Here is a 13,497-nt window from a genome sequence, read left to right on the forward strand (position 1 = left end):
TGCTATCAGGCGCCACTACTATGGAACCAACTTCCAATCTGGGTTAAGGGGGCTGACACCACCTCCACCTTTAAAACTAAACTTAAAACATTTCTGTTTAGTAAAGCCTATAGTTAGTGTTTAGTAAACCTCTAGCTGGTGTTGGTAAATCTCTAGGTAGTGTAAACTTTAGTGTGTCAGAGTCGCTCCTGTGGTTTCTTGTGCTGGCCCCCCCTTCTCCTCCCTTTTCTCTCTTTTGTCCATGTTGCAGCATCCTTTGCCGGACACCGGAACCTGCAGGTGGTCGTGGATGGCTTGTAGCTTGCATTACGGAGCACAAGTCTTTCCCCGACCCTGCACCCCAACCTGGGACTTGCTGATTGGGCCGGAGCTTCGGGAGCTGCGTGCTGGCCTGCGGTCCCCACCCCTGGTCATCCCGTTGCTGGCCCCCCCTTCTCCTCCCTTTTCTCTCTTTTGTCCTGCAGGTGGCCGTGGGTGGCTTGTAGCTTGCATTACGGAGCACAAGTTTTTTCCTGACCCTGCACCCCAACCTGGGACTTGCTGATTGGGCCGGAGCTTCGGGAGCTGTGTGCTGGCCTGCGGTCCCCACCCCCGGTCATCCCGTTGCTGCTTCCATCTGCCTGCTGTGCTGTTGCCGTCCTGACCCACCAGTCTGGCCCTCGGCAGGAGGGTCCCCCCTGATGAGCCTGGTCCTGCTCAAGGTTTCTTCCCTCCTAAAGGGGAGTTTTTCCTTGCCACTGTTTGGCTTAAGGTTTTTCTCCCACCAGGGGAGTTTTTACCTGCCATTGTTTATGTAATAACTGCTCGGGGGTCATGTTCTGGGTATGGGTCTCTGTAAAGCGTCTAGAGACAACTCTGTTGTATTAGACGCTATATAAATAAAATTGAATTGAATTGAATTGAATGTAATGTTCCTCCGATCGCACATAGTATGAATTCATCATCATACTTTCACATGGGCTGAGCCCAACAGGAGTCTACACCTGGAACCGCTGGACCCGGCATGAACAACACCGTGGCAGGCGGGCATTCCCCCGTCAACAGAGAAGCCCCTTCAAGCCTGCCCTACCGTCTCTATGGCTCGCCAACGTCCGGTCATTCAGGAACAAGTTCGACGAACTCCTGCTGCTGATCCAAAATGACGTGGACTTTAAGAACTGCTCGGCGATCTGCCTTACTGAGATGTGGCTGGATGAGTCGGTTACAGACGCTGCTGTCGGCCCGAAGTAGCGTAGTAAGGAACAAGAGATACGACTCTTTCTTTCCCTCGGCCGCATGACTACTTAACGCTTAATTCCTTGTCCTATTTCGGTGGTCCTGTCTGATATGTGCTGTTGTGTGCCTTGTCCATTTTGTCTGCTTGTTATTACTCTTTTTACTCTGGAAAACATTCTGCCTTTTGTACTGATGGTGTATTGTTGCAGCTACCACCTGCACCATGAAACTAATTCCACCGGCCTAGCCGAGTGGCAATAAAAGAAGGTTGAATTGAGTTGATAATTATGAAGAGATTTTAAATGTGACAAGAAGAGGTGTATGTCATGCAACCAGGACAGTATCCCACACTGATTTTGAGTTAATTGATCACATGACCTGAAAGCTATTGAGGTAAAATTGAGAAAGATTGGGACACTGGTGGGTGTTGCTGGTTTGATAGATTCCTTTGACAGAGTTTCGAGATACTTTTCCAAACATACTTTAATTTTGACAGTAGTTTACAGGATGGGTGATGGACATCTATATATGGGCTTGTGTGGTGTATACAAGAAACAAAATACGAACAATATTAATACAGAGACATTTATTACACAGAGACATTTCTGTCTTTTTCACATGCTGGTACTTAAATGCAAGTGTGCAACATGGGTTCTCTTTCAAAAAATCATGACAAAGTGTGTCTGTCCATGGAGATTGGAGTTTATTCATTTCACGTTTAGGTTTTATTTTGTGCCATTTTTTTTTGGTTATAAAAAATGTTAATTTTTTCATCCTGGTAAGCAAAGCCATAATTCATCCAGTGACAATCATCAAAAGTACACGCTGCCTCTTTATAGATTGTTGATGAAGTCATCGCCAAAGTCAGTCATCAGTTTCAGCGCATTCAGGATCAGAGTGTTGGCATCCTCATCTAAGCTGGTTTCATCACTGTAGTTCTTCACAGGGAGAATGCAGTTCATTGGAATCCCCAGTGCGGAGCTGAAGTCTGACATCTAAAATTAAAATGAAAAACATTTTATTGTAACTTCAATGTTTACCTCTGTGGGTCTAACCTCACATTATAAAAGGCTCCAGCTGAAATTCACCTTTTTCCTCAGATATTTGCTGTTGTAGACGTTCCTCAGGCTCTTTTCAGTTTCACCACATGCCTCATCAATGTGGGTGAGAATAGCCAGTTGAGGAATATCTGCAGATAAGAAGGTGTATTTTTGTCTATTTTAGCATGAATACTTGCTCAACATGAGCATTATCATGCTTTAAGACTAGACAGAAGTATGAATAATGTGTTTTGTAATTATACATACTTACAATGTAATTATGAAAATGTCTCATATCAAGTTTTGCAAGCCATTTGAGGCCGAAAATTAATTCAGCAAAAGTGTGTATATGGTACCTTCTTTAGATATATTTCAAAATAAATGTTCATTGAAGGTTTTTTGGGAGTTTGTTTTAGACATTTTAGTTATACACTGTTATGTTTTTCTTGAACGTAACAAATATTATTTAGGATGTATTTGCTGTAATCTTAACGGTCTTCCAGGATTGGAAAAAAAAGTCTTACATTTTCAGAAATCTCGAGAGTGCTAAATAAAACTCATAAACCTGAAAAAAAAAAGACTCAATCTGTGGGAGCTGATTTTAACACTTGACTTGTCATCAATCAAGTGCAACACCATTTTTTTAAAGACAGGACTAAAACCTTTAAGCAGCTGCAAACCTTTGTGACACAACATCTTCACACTTCATAATTCATATGTAAGTAATGGCATTCAGCATAGTTTTTTTCACCATAATACAATACAACAATACAACAAAAATATTAACATTTTCCTGAACTTATTTTAAAACGGTACAGAGTTCATCTCTCTCTGATCCCCTCTACTGTCTTATGGTTTCTTACCCAACTCACTGGCTGCTTCTCTGATGTCCTTCATTTTTTCTAAAACGGAGGATTTCAATTCACTGGCATTGGCAGAATAAACACAAACCAGAACATGGACTTTGTCATCAAGCGATGGTGAGGCCTTGTAGCCAGGATCGCGATGGGACAGAGGAGATAGAGGATTGAACTGCAGAAATACAAATGTACAGAAGTCTGGAAAATTAAACAGAGAGAGCGTATTATTCTTCATCAAACAAAGTAAATGAAGGACGTATGTAACAACCTTATGTTTCTCTTTCACATGTCCCTCCAGAGCCAGTTTGATGTCATGTGGACTAACTCCGTTTCCATCCCCTTCTTCCAAACCCATGATGTCATTGAACACAAAGGGGTAGAAGTTTCCTCTTCCTTCCTTCGGGATTTTATGGGTTTGATACTGTAAGATCAACCAGAAATTGAGAAAATCAATTTATGATGCAACCACCACAAATTTGTGTTAGCACTGCTTAAGGTTGGCAACAACATGTTTATTCAGATAACTCACAGAATAATAAATAGACTAATACAGAAAAGATCTTTTTAAATAAGATTGTTTTCATTAGAGATCAAATTTGTGACAACCTCCTCACTTCTGTGTCTTAGGTGCTGGAGCAGTTCACATCTTTCATCCCAGTGTGACAAAACATACAAAAAAAACACCCTACACCAAGTAGTCGTACTGGACAGTGGCCCTTTAACTCATCATAAAAATGTTATTGAAGGATTTTCAAAGACTATTATACTCTATGACATGATACACTGATTGCACATTAACAGTATGGCTGGAGGCAAATACTGTGCCAGTTAAATACATTATACATAATAAATAATATTTTGGAACTCATTTTATATGATTTCTTCTACACAAGATAACAGTCATAAAATGTAAATAAAAGCATTTTGGAGTTATTAGGAAGATGTGTTTTTCACAGATGTTAGAGGTAGCAATCTACTTCCAGCGACTAATCTGAGTCAGACAAACACAGACTTGGTCAGAGAATGATATGAATACCTTCTTATTAAACTCTGAGACTGAAAGAAAATAATCTAAGTCCCAAAGATGTTGACGCATCCCCATTGAATAATGTAGATATTAAATATTTCTAACATCTTTTTTATCTTCCTTTTTGTCTTTTTTGTCAAGTTAGATGTCGGTCATCTGAGGTTGTAACCACTCGGTAAGAATAAATGATTTTTAACAGGCTTTCACATAAGGAAACGTAGGATCAAAAGAGAAGAAAGGCTTCTGAGTTTTGCATAAAAATATCATATTGTCTTAATCAGACAGTAAATGATGTAAATTCTTTTAACAAACAAAGTCTGGCTGTGCACATCGGAGCAGCTCCAAAGATCCAGTCTATCTTCAAACAATTATACTGTTTAGGGTGCATGACAGTATATAAACGTACTGTTGTAGTTTATAGTTTTAATTAGGTAAATTAGCTAGGTACTGTATGGTGAAAATATCCAGATCAGAAAGCATATTTATTTCAAATGGTCAGACGAACCTTCTTTGTGTGACTTTGGTCAGAGCTGGCACTGCTGGCTGACGCCGGGAGGGCCATTCTCCCTCTGACAACACTGCTGAAAGAGTTGATGAGGCTGGACTTTCCAGCACCGACTGGTCCGTAGAGCAAAATTCTGAGATGACTGATTTGATCATTTTGTGGTTGATAGTCCCTCACGTACTTCAGATCTTTCTCATTGTTTCTGTTGACATGCAGAAACAAAGAATATCATTTAATAAAACAGTTTTGAACATGGGTCTCACTGATGCCTCTGAGGAAGAGGGTTCCTGCTTTTTGAGGCCTGACAGGAATATCTCTGTTTAGTTTACATGTTCTCCCCATCAATGTCTGGGTTTTATCCAGGTACCATGGCTTCCTCTCACAGTCCAGAAATATGCTTTGTAACTTAAGTAAGGATTCAAATAATAAGGGTATGTGATAATATTTAAATATATATATTTTTGTGTGCTGGAGAGACTATGGGCCCGATTTACTAAGATCCTAAATAAAGAGTACTAAATTGCGTGTGCACTGAAAAAGTTTTGCACGTGCTGTTGTTGTGTGTTTTGCGGGTGATCAACTAAGATTGCGTGCGCAATTGATAACAGGTGCAAACCGCAGTATTTAAATGAGGTGTTGCGTGTCTTACGGTTCGCAGCGCAAACTTTGCGCCATGGAGAATCTGGATGGAAAGCAGGATAGTCGCAAGCGCAAAATGAAATTTGATGAGTTGGAGTTAGAGATATTAGTGGAAGAGGCAAATAAACACATTCATGAACTACAGCAAAGAAATGTAAACATTACCAAAAGAAACGCAAGAAGGTGGCAAGATATAAGGCGAAGAACTAAAGAAAAAGTGGCCTTTAATAAAACTTCGGCAAACAAGACAGGTGAAGGGCCTGCGGAGGAGATGCATCTAACCAGCATTGAGCAGCAGGTGCAGCTCACCTTCTGCGAGGAGCAGATAACTGGGATACCGGGGTATGACACGCTAGAGCCAACTGCAGAACAAGTATAGGCGCACAATAAGAAACACTTTTTTCTCCATGAAAACACGTGGTTTATTTATTATCACAAATAAAAAAATGAATGTGCCTCCTGTGGCAACCTTTTGCTGAATAATACTCGATTTAACATTCAAATAAAACACAGCAACTGCATAAAATCCGTGTTTGACATCATTCAGTGCGTCCCGAGTGGATGGGAACCGTATGTGCCTGCCCATCCTGCGTAACAGAGCGTTGAGGACAGTGGACAGCACACCTGAAAGACTGCTACAGTGCGCTGGAATGACCATGATGCGAGGAAATGAAGAGTTGAGAGCAGTTTCGGCAAGGCAGATATGGCGTTACTCCTGCTTGTGACCGGCTCCAAATCAGCCCTTAACTCATTCAACAGCTCCAAGATGGAAGCGCTAGATAGTCGATATGTTTCAACTATCTGGTTTTCATTCATTCCAAACAAATTTACACGAGTCCGAAAGACTTTGGCAATGTCGCCTCCTTGCCACAATAACAGCAGCCATCGGTGCGTAATGCTGGGCAGATTAGCACCTTCCTTTCGAACGTATTAAATACAGACGCAATCACAATACGCGCAATTACTTTCAGGCTTGGTAAATCTCATTGCGTGTGGTAAATGAACCTATTTGCATTTTCCCCTCCCAGTATTTAGCGCTTTCTGGCGGGTACGCCCCATATTGATTATTCATCAGGGCAAAAGTACTAAATGAACAGCGTGTGCTATTTTGCTCATTTGAGAGGCGCAGTCCTCTTTGCACGCTGTTAGTAGATCAGCTTGCACATTGGTTTGCGAGTGATGTCAAGTTTGCACACGTTTTTACGCACGCAAACCTTTAGTAAATCAGGCCCTATGTCTCTCGGCTGGCCTGGGAACGTCTCAGACTCCCCCCGGAAGAGGCAGTCTGGGCATCCCTGCTGAGGCTGCTGCCCCCGCGACCCGGGAACGGATAAGCGGAAGAAGATGAGTGAGTGAGTGAGTGAGTGAGTGAGTGAGTGAGTGAGTGAGTGAGTGAGTGAGTGAGTGAGTGAGTGAGTGAGTGAGTGAGTGAGTGAGTGAGTGAGTGAGTGAGTGAGTGAGTGAGTGAGTGAGTGAGTGAGTGAGTGAGATATTTTTGTGTATTTTGCATTTTTGGGGGATAGTCGTAGCAATGCTTGCTAGCTTCTCATACTTCTATAAGGTATCCCATCAGTTTTTTAAAAAGTCCTGAAGGTAAGTCATCATCATTACCTGCTGCATCCTGTCTCAAAGTCTCTGGTTGTGCGTCAGAGGTGTGTTGTTTTTTCCTTTGTGCACTAAAACAGATCCATCTAGGAGTTCTCACTCCATGGTATCTATCTGTTTTACAACTATGGGATATTTCAGTGAAACACGATGGCACGGCCAGCCAGTGAGCCACACTGCTGGAGCTGAAAATATGGTTCTTTTTTCTTTTTTTTTAGAAAATAAACATAAGAAGACAAGCAATATTAGCTAGCACTACTGTCACCATATAAGTGTAGAAAATAAAGATATACTCACTCCCACGATATTTGTCTCCAAGGATCTCCCAATACTGACAAAGGAGCAATTAATTCAGTTAATTCAGAAAATATTAGTCATGCGACAGTACACACTCAGTTGTGTGTGTGTGTGTGTGTGTGTGTGTGTGTGTGTGTGTGTGTGTGTGTGTGTGTGTGTGTGTGTGTGTGTGTGTGTGTGTGTGTGTGTGTGTGTGTGTGTGTGTGTACTGCATGTACCGAGATGTGTATCACTTACACTTTGGGGAAGGTGGTGGGGGCGGACCTAAACACAAGACAGATGTAAGACTTTTAGGTAAGAAAGAAAAATCAAACTGCTGTTTCAGTTTCACTATAAAGTATCTTATGAGTACTCAGAATTTGAATTCTAAACAATTTAAATAATTTCAATTTCTAACCACCTTTTGTCACATTTGCTTAATATCTCCTCACCAAGCCGTTGCTGCCCACCTTATAAATATTAAAAGCAAAATAAACCAGCAGAGCAGAGCCGCTGTGGCCAAAAACCACAGCAAATATGGATCAACAGGAGGGGGGTTCATGCTCGTGCACATGCAATGGGGGAGGAGGAGAGGAAGGAGGTTCAGAGAGTTAAGGGTGGGGCATGTTTTCCTGGAGCACTGGAGTGAGAGAGGGAGAGAGATGCGAGCTTTCTCTACTTACGTGGTGCTGGTGCTGCTGCTTATAAATGCAAAGATTTAGTCAGATAATTCTTAAAAAACATTTATTTTGACAAACATGTAGTATTTAACTGTATTTGGGGGGGGGGGTACAAGAATAGCAGTGAAACTGTTGGCACAGGCATCTTAACTACATGGTCGTATTCATTTTACTTACGTCTTGAAGGTTGAGGTCCCATAGCTGGAACAAAAACTGCATATGTAAGGGATAGAAAGAAAGAAAGAAAGAAAGAAAGAAAGAAAGAAAGAAAGAAAGAAAGAAAGAAAGAAAGAAAGAAAGAAAGAAAGAAAGAAAGAAAGAAAGAAAGAAAGAAAGAAAGAAAGAAAGAAAGAAAGAAAGAAAAGCAGTCACTGAAGTCATCTTAGTCCTTTCACATTATGGACACTTTTATTTTTTATTATTTTTATATATTTATTTATATTTTATTAGGCTTTAAAGCTTTTTATTAATAATGTACATGAGCTGAGTCTCCCGCTGAAAATACCAACTAAAGATAAGTTAAAACAGTGGAAGAAGAAAAACTGGTACATTTTTTAGTACAGATGTCGTACAGTTGGGAAGAAACCTAAGATATGGCGCAACAAATGCCATTTCTCCGTTTATAAAGCATTTTATACATGAACCGGATGACCGGATTTACAGTTCCAGCACAGGGTTACATAAACTTTCGATCATATCACCATTTTCTTCCCTCAGCGTTTTATATCTTAAAGCAGAAATAAACATGCACGTATGCCTTTTACAGATGCATGTGTCTGCATTTTCTGGATGCAAAGTCCTCAATTGCTAATGTTTATAGCTCACATACGACCACTAACTGGTCATTTTACCACTCCTTTTCAACAGAGGTGAATGCTTAGGGCATTAACAAGGCATTCAATAAATGTTAATCAATTGCAGTTTTATATCTTTATGTTTGAAGCCTGAAATGTGGCAAACGGTCACAAAGTTCAAGGGGGCCAAATAATTTTGCAGGGCACTGTATGTGTAAAAAAAACAATATATATATATATATATATATATATATATATATATATATATATATATATATATATATATATATATATATATATTTGCACCGGTGGAAGTCCGCTACCAGCTCCTCCAAGGCCGCTGACTGGTAGTGGTTGAAGTCGCTGGGGCGAGATGACCTGGGCACCGGTACCACACAGGACGTCTTCCACAGCTGTGGTACCTTGTGCAGCCTCAGGCTCAGGTTGAAGATGTGCTCCACAATCCTGCACAGTTTCCTGGAGAAGGATTTAAGCACCTTGGAGGTGATGCCATCTGGACCTGTCGCCTTCTTCACCTTGAGCCTCTCTCCACCTGAGCCGTTTTTAAATTAAATTAAATGGCTTTTCCCTCCCGGTCTGTCTGTATTTAGTGCTGAAAATGCTCAAATTGAACACAGCTACATTTCAGTTTAATACAAATATATTTCATGTGGTGTTTTAAAATAGGACAACGAAGTAATAATTTTTGTCATTAAACCGATATAAAATCTCTAAAACTTCTATGAAACATTAGACTTAATCCGGATTCCTACAGTTGCTGTGTTGTCGCTGCTATTACGTAACAGAAACACTGATCGAAGCTGAGCAAGTGCAAAGTTCCACTTAACCTATGACTTACAGGATTCCACCAGCCTGTTCTGGTAAGATAGCTGTACGATTTCTGTGTCACTCTGCATCGAATCTTCAGATGAACATTTGACCTTTTTGAATGCAAAACCTTGTTAAAATGTCACTACCTGGAGCCTCTGAACCTCCCCAACACAACCAGAACCACACCCACTGCTAACCAGGGGCTGGGGTTCATTGACCATCATTAACCGCCCCTCCAGTGCCGCCCTTCCCTAAACGCAGAACACGCGCTGTGCGTAGGGCTTCATCTTCCAAGGGGGGCCACATTTTGTGCGAGGGGACACATTTGGGCACATACACAATGGATGTGCATATGCGCTACCGTGAAGCGCAGGAGAGAGAAGAGACCTGTAATCTGATCGTGCAATGATTGACAGCACTTGACATCTGAATAATCAGAGGGCTGTGCCTGCACTTGCAGAGCTAGAGAAGGTGAGGGCATGTCCTCCAAAAGACATCATTAGTCAGGAGCGAGCAAGAGAAAGAAAAAGGCAATGTAGGGTCACGGCGACGCGCACCACACAGTGCGTGGCGACCCTACGCCGTAGGCTCTGCGTTGGTGTAACGCGGAACCATAAATCTGCCTTTATTCTGGCGAGATCTGAAAAGACTTCGCAACAACGAGCAAGCGAGTGATTATGTACATTCACTGAGTGAATATTATGAAAGTAAAATATATATTTCTCGCTAGAAATGTAATCAAAACGCATTTTTATGCAGAAACTAACTCAAAATATTGATTTTATTCTCTAAAAAATGAGAAATGTCCTCCATGTTTTTTGGTGTCACGGCCAGAATCTTGAAAGTCACGTGACTTTGACGCAAAACGAATAGGTAGAAAAAATGTAACAGTTATACAATTCAAGGGCTATTATTGTAACCCCTCTACATTTTTGAACTTTGGACCAACATACGCAGTAGGCAGAAAAAATGGAACAGTTATACAATTCAAGGGCTATTATTTTAACCCCTCTACGTTTTTGCACTTTGGACCAACATAGGCAGGGTACGTTTTTATATGAGACTACAGCCCATGGCTCTTACTCAGCTGTTTCAGTCTGTTCTTCTCTGCAGCAACTCAGCAACGGTAGGACTCCAGATTAATACTAAATCTTGTGTTAAAAGCTTATTTTATTGTTAAAATGCAAAATGTTTTACATATTTTGGGCAGAGGTGTATAATCCAGGAGCCATAAAGTAAAAACCCTCCCATGTTTCTGGATCAACCTGTACATTTAAAACAGGGGTTTTCACTAACAACCTACCATCTACCTGCAGAGGAACTGGTTTAGTGATGGTTGGAAAAACTGCTGGACTGGATTTTTACTTTATGGCACCTGGATTATACACCTCTGATTTTGGGACATCTACTGTCTTGGGTTTATATATAATAAAAAGAAAAACGTATTGGATAAATAGAGCTGGAAAGGAAGGAAGGAAGGAAAGCAAACAAAGAGACAATGACCATGTCCTTGTTTCCTAACAAATCACACCAAATTGGGATTAGGATCACCTCTTTAGAGTAACACAGCTCCTTCCTCATTACTTTCTCTGACTGTGTCCGTCTTCCAGCTTTGTAAGGAAATAAAGCGGAGTCCATCTGGATCCAACCTATTGTGGAAGTAAGCCAGAAGACATGGAAGGTATTTCCTATTTTTTATTTTGCGCCTGTTCCAACCCTGTCAAGACAACTCTCCCCACCATTTTAACCCCCTCCTATATATCTGCTCTCTCTGCCCCGTCACAATAAGAGTCCACCTTCTGGTGTGAAACGCATACATCTTAGTGTCCACCACACTCCCTTATTTAGGACTCTGAATTAAAAACCCTCAAGTCTCAAAATGCATGGTCGAAATCCCCTTTAAATCATAATTTAGGAATCAATAAAGTAATATCTAATGACAATCACATACAACTATTTTACTGTGAAAATGTCTTATTTTTAAATCCAATTTACCAGACAAAAGTTTTAAAAAATCTAAATAGCCTTTTAACACATTAGTTGATTTTGATGACTGACACACCTGTCAGGCGCTGCAAAGGGCTGATGACCCTTTCCAGGGTTTACTTCCCCCATGTTCTGTAAGTGAGAAGTGTTTTTGTGAATTTCCAACAACTTTCTGATCATGTTGCTGGTTGAAGAAAGCTGACAGCATCGTCTCATTGTTTTAATTTACCGGCACACACCAGCGCTTAATGGACATGATGCCTGACATCATGTTTCAAGCACACAGTGTTGAGTTGCACTTTACTAATGGAATGCTGGTTTTGTGTATGGAAGGGATTTTTCTGTCGAGCTTGCACAATTGTGTACAGGACATTTCATGCTGCTAAACAATCAACCCCTTTGTGAACTTTGTGAAAGTTGCTGCTGTGACCATAGCACTCCACTCCTAAGATCGTGTGATGTTGCAGCATAGGAAAAAGATGTAAATACCAGTGAACTGTTACATTTGACAGAGGTCTTCAGAGTATTAATCAAAGGTGTTCAGTAGAGAAAATGCTCAAATATTTCCTTTTATTGTCCTCAAACTATTTATTCAGGAAATTCAAGTTGCACATCAGTTAATTTCATGCCTCTAAATATGATCTAAAAGTGCTTTATTTCTTATTAGGGAGGCACAAGATAACGTCCAGCGGTGTGGGTGAGTGTCTTCGCTCATATGAAGATCCAGTTTGCAGTAATTATTTCTCATCTGTACATGTTTGTCCTGATTTATATTGTCTTGCATGTACCACCAGTTAAGGTCCATAAAGTCACTACAGGAGAAACATTTGGAGCAGATGAAGATCTACTGAGACAAATGAGAGATGGGCTGCATGTGAAGTTCACAAACCCTCAGAAGAGTGATGTCATCATTGTCTTCTGTCCAATCAGCTCTCGTGTTGGGTCAGATGTGGAAGCAGCCATGAGGAAGGTTTCAGGTACTGTGTTCCAGCTGTTTGATCTGTTGGTATGCAACAGATTACTTCATGTTGGACTGATGTTTCACATGAAACCACCATGTTAATGTACACATGGATGCATTTTATAAATACATAGACACATGCATTAGTCTTGTAACGGACCTTTAAACAGCTACAATAAACATGAATAAATACTATTTTAATAAATGAGGTTGAAGCCTCAGTTTCATCTCATGTTCTTTTTTCTGGTGTCAGCAGATGATAAAAAGATCATTCTGGTTGTGATGCATCACACCCGAAAGGTCAACTACTCAACCGTTGGGAGAAGGTGGTCTGAGACCTTCAAGAATGTTGTCCTGGATGTTGATGTCCTCTTCCACGAGACTGTACCAGGACTACTGAAATGTGATGAAAACAGGAAGGCCGTCCATCAAATACAGGAATCTTTAGCACAGTTTAATAATAGTGTTGGCATTTCTGATAGCATTTCTGATAGATACTGGTTTATACCACAAATACAGAAGGGCCTACCTTGGACTCGGTCAGAATCAGTCTCTGACAGCAGCAGCAAAGGTAGGAATCCAGATTAATGCAAGTTCTAGTGTTAACTGCATGTTTTATACTTATAAACTGGTCAAATGTTTTATCTTTTATACATTTGGAACAATTTCATTTATTGAATATTAAAATGAGATTTATCACAGAAAAAAACAATGAAAAATGCAGATCAAAGAAAAACAAAAATAAAGTTGTATTTGATGAAGTTGTTTTGTTTGATAAAGAAAGTAACTGTGTTTTACATGTCATGGCACTCATCTTCTACAACTTTCATAATTTAAGTTATATGACTTTTAAATTGGAACATTTAAAGGAAGATTATTGATTTGAACAACCATAGATTAATTATTAGATAACATGGAGTTTAATCTTTTGTTAGTGTCAAAGACTATATGTGTTGATGCAGTTCTTACTGAAACTGGAAAACCAATTTCCAGAAAAATACAAATTAACGTTGGTACATAAGCCGTTTGACCAACATTTAAATAATTTACGGGAAGCCGGACATTTTATTATATAAAA

At 40.3% G+C, this 13,497-nt stretch overlaps 1 protein-coding gene across 1 annotated transcript; it reads right to left on the reverse strand.

Annotated features, from left to right (window-relative positions):
- Positions 1–1,695: 1,695 nt before the first annotated feature.
- Positions 1,696–7,219, reverse strand: LOC133420353 (interferon-induced protein 44-like). Its single transcript, XM_061710031.1, has 5 exons — positions 7,189–7,219; positions 3,384–3,536; positions 3,119–3,287; positions 2,304–2,404; positions 1,696–2,210 (listed from the first exon to the last, which is right to left on the reverse strand). Exons 2-5 carry the CDS (start codon positions 3,468–3,470, stop codon positions 2,049–2,051), a joined length of 519 nt encoding a protein of 172 aa, XP_061566015.1. The 5' UTR covers positions 3,471–3,536; positions 7,189–7,219; the 3' UTR covers positions 1,696–2,048.
- Between the last annotated feature and the right edge of the window lie 6,278 nt (positions 7,220–13,497).

Source organism: Cololabis saira, chromosome 20 (assembly GCF_033807715.1).
Source record: "Cololabis saira isolate AMF1-May2022 chromosome 20, fColSai1.1, whole genome shotgun sequence".
In the NCBI taxonomy this organism is placed as follows: Eukaryota; Metazoa; Chordata; class Actinopteri; order Beloniformes; family Belonidae; genus Cololabis; species Cololabis saira.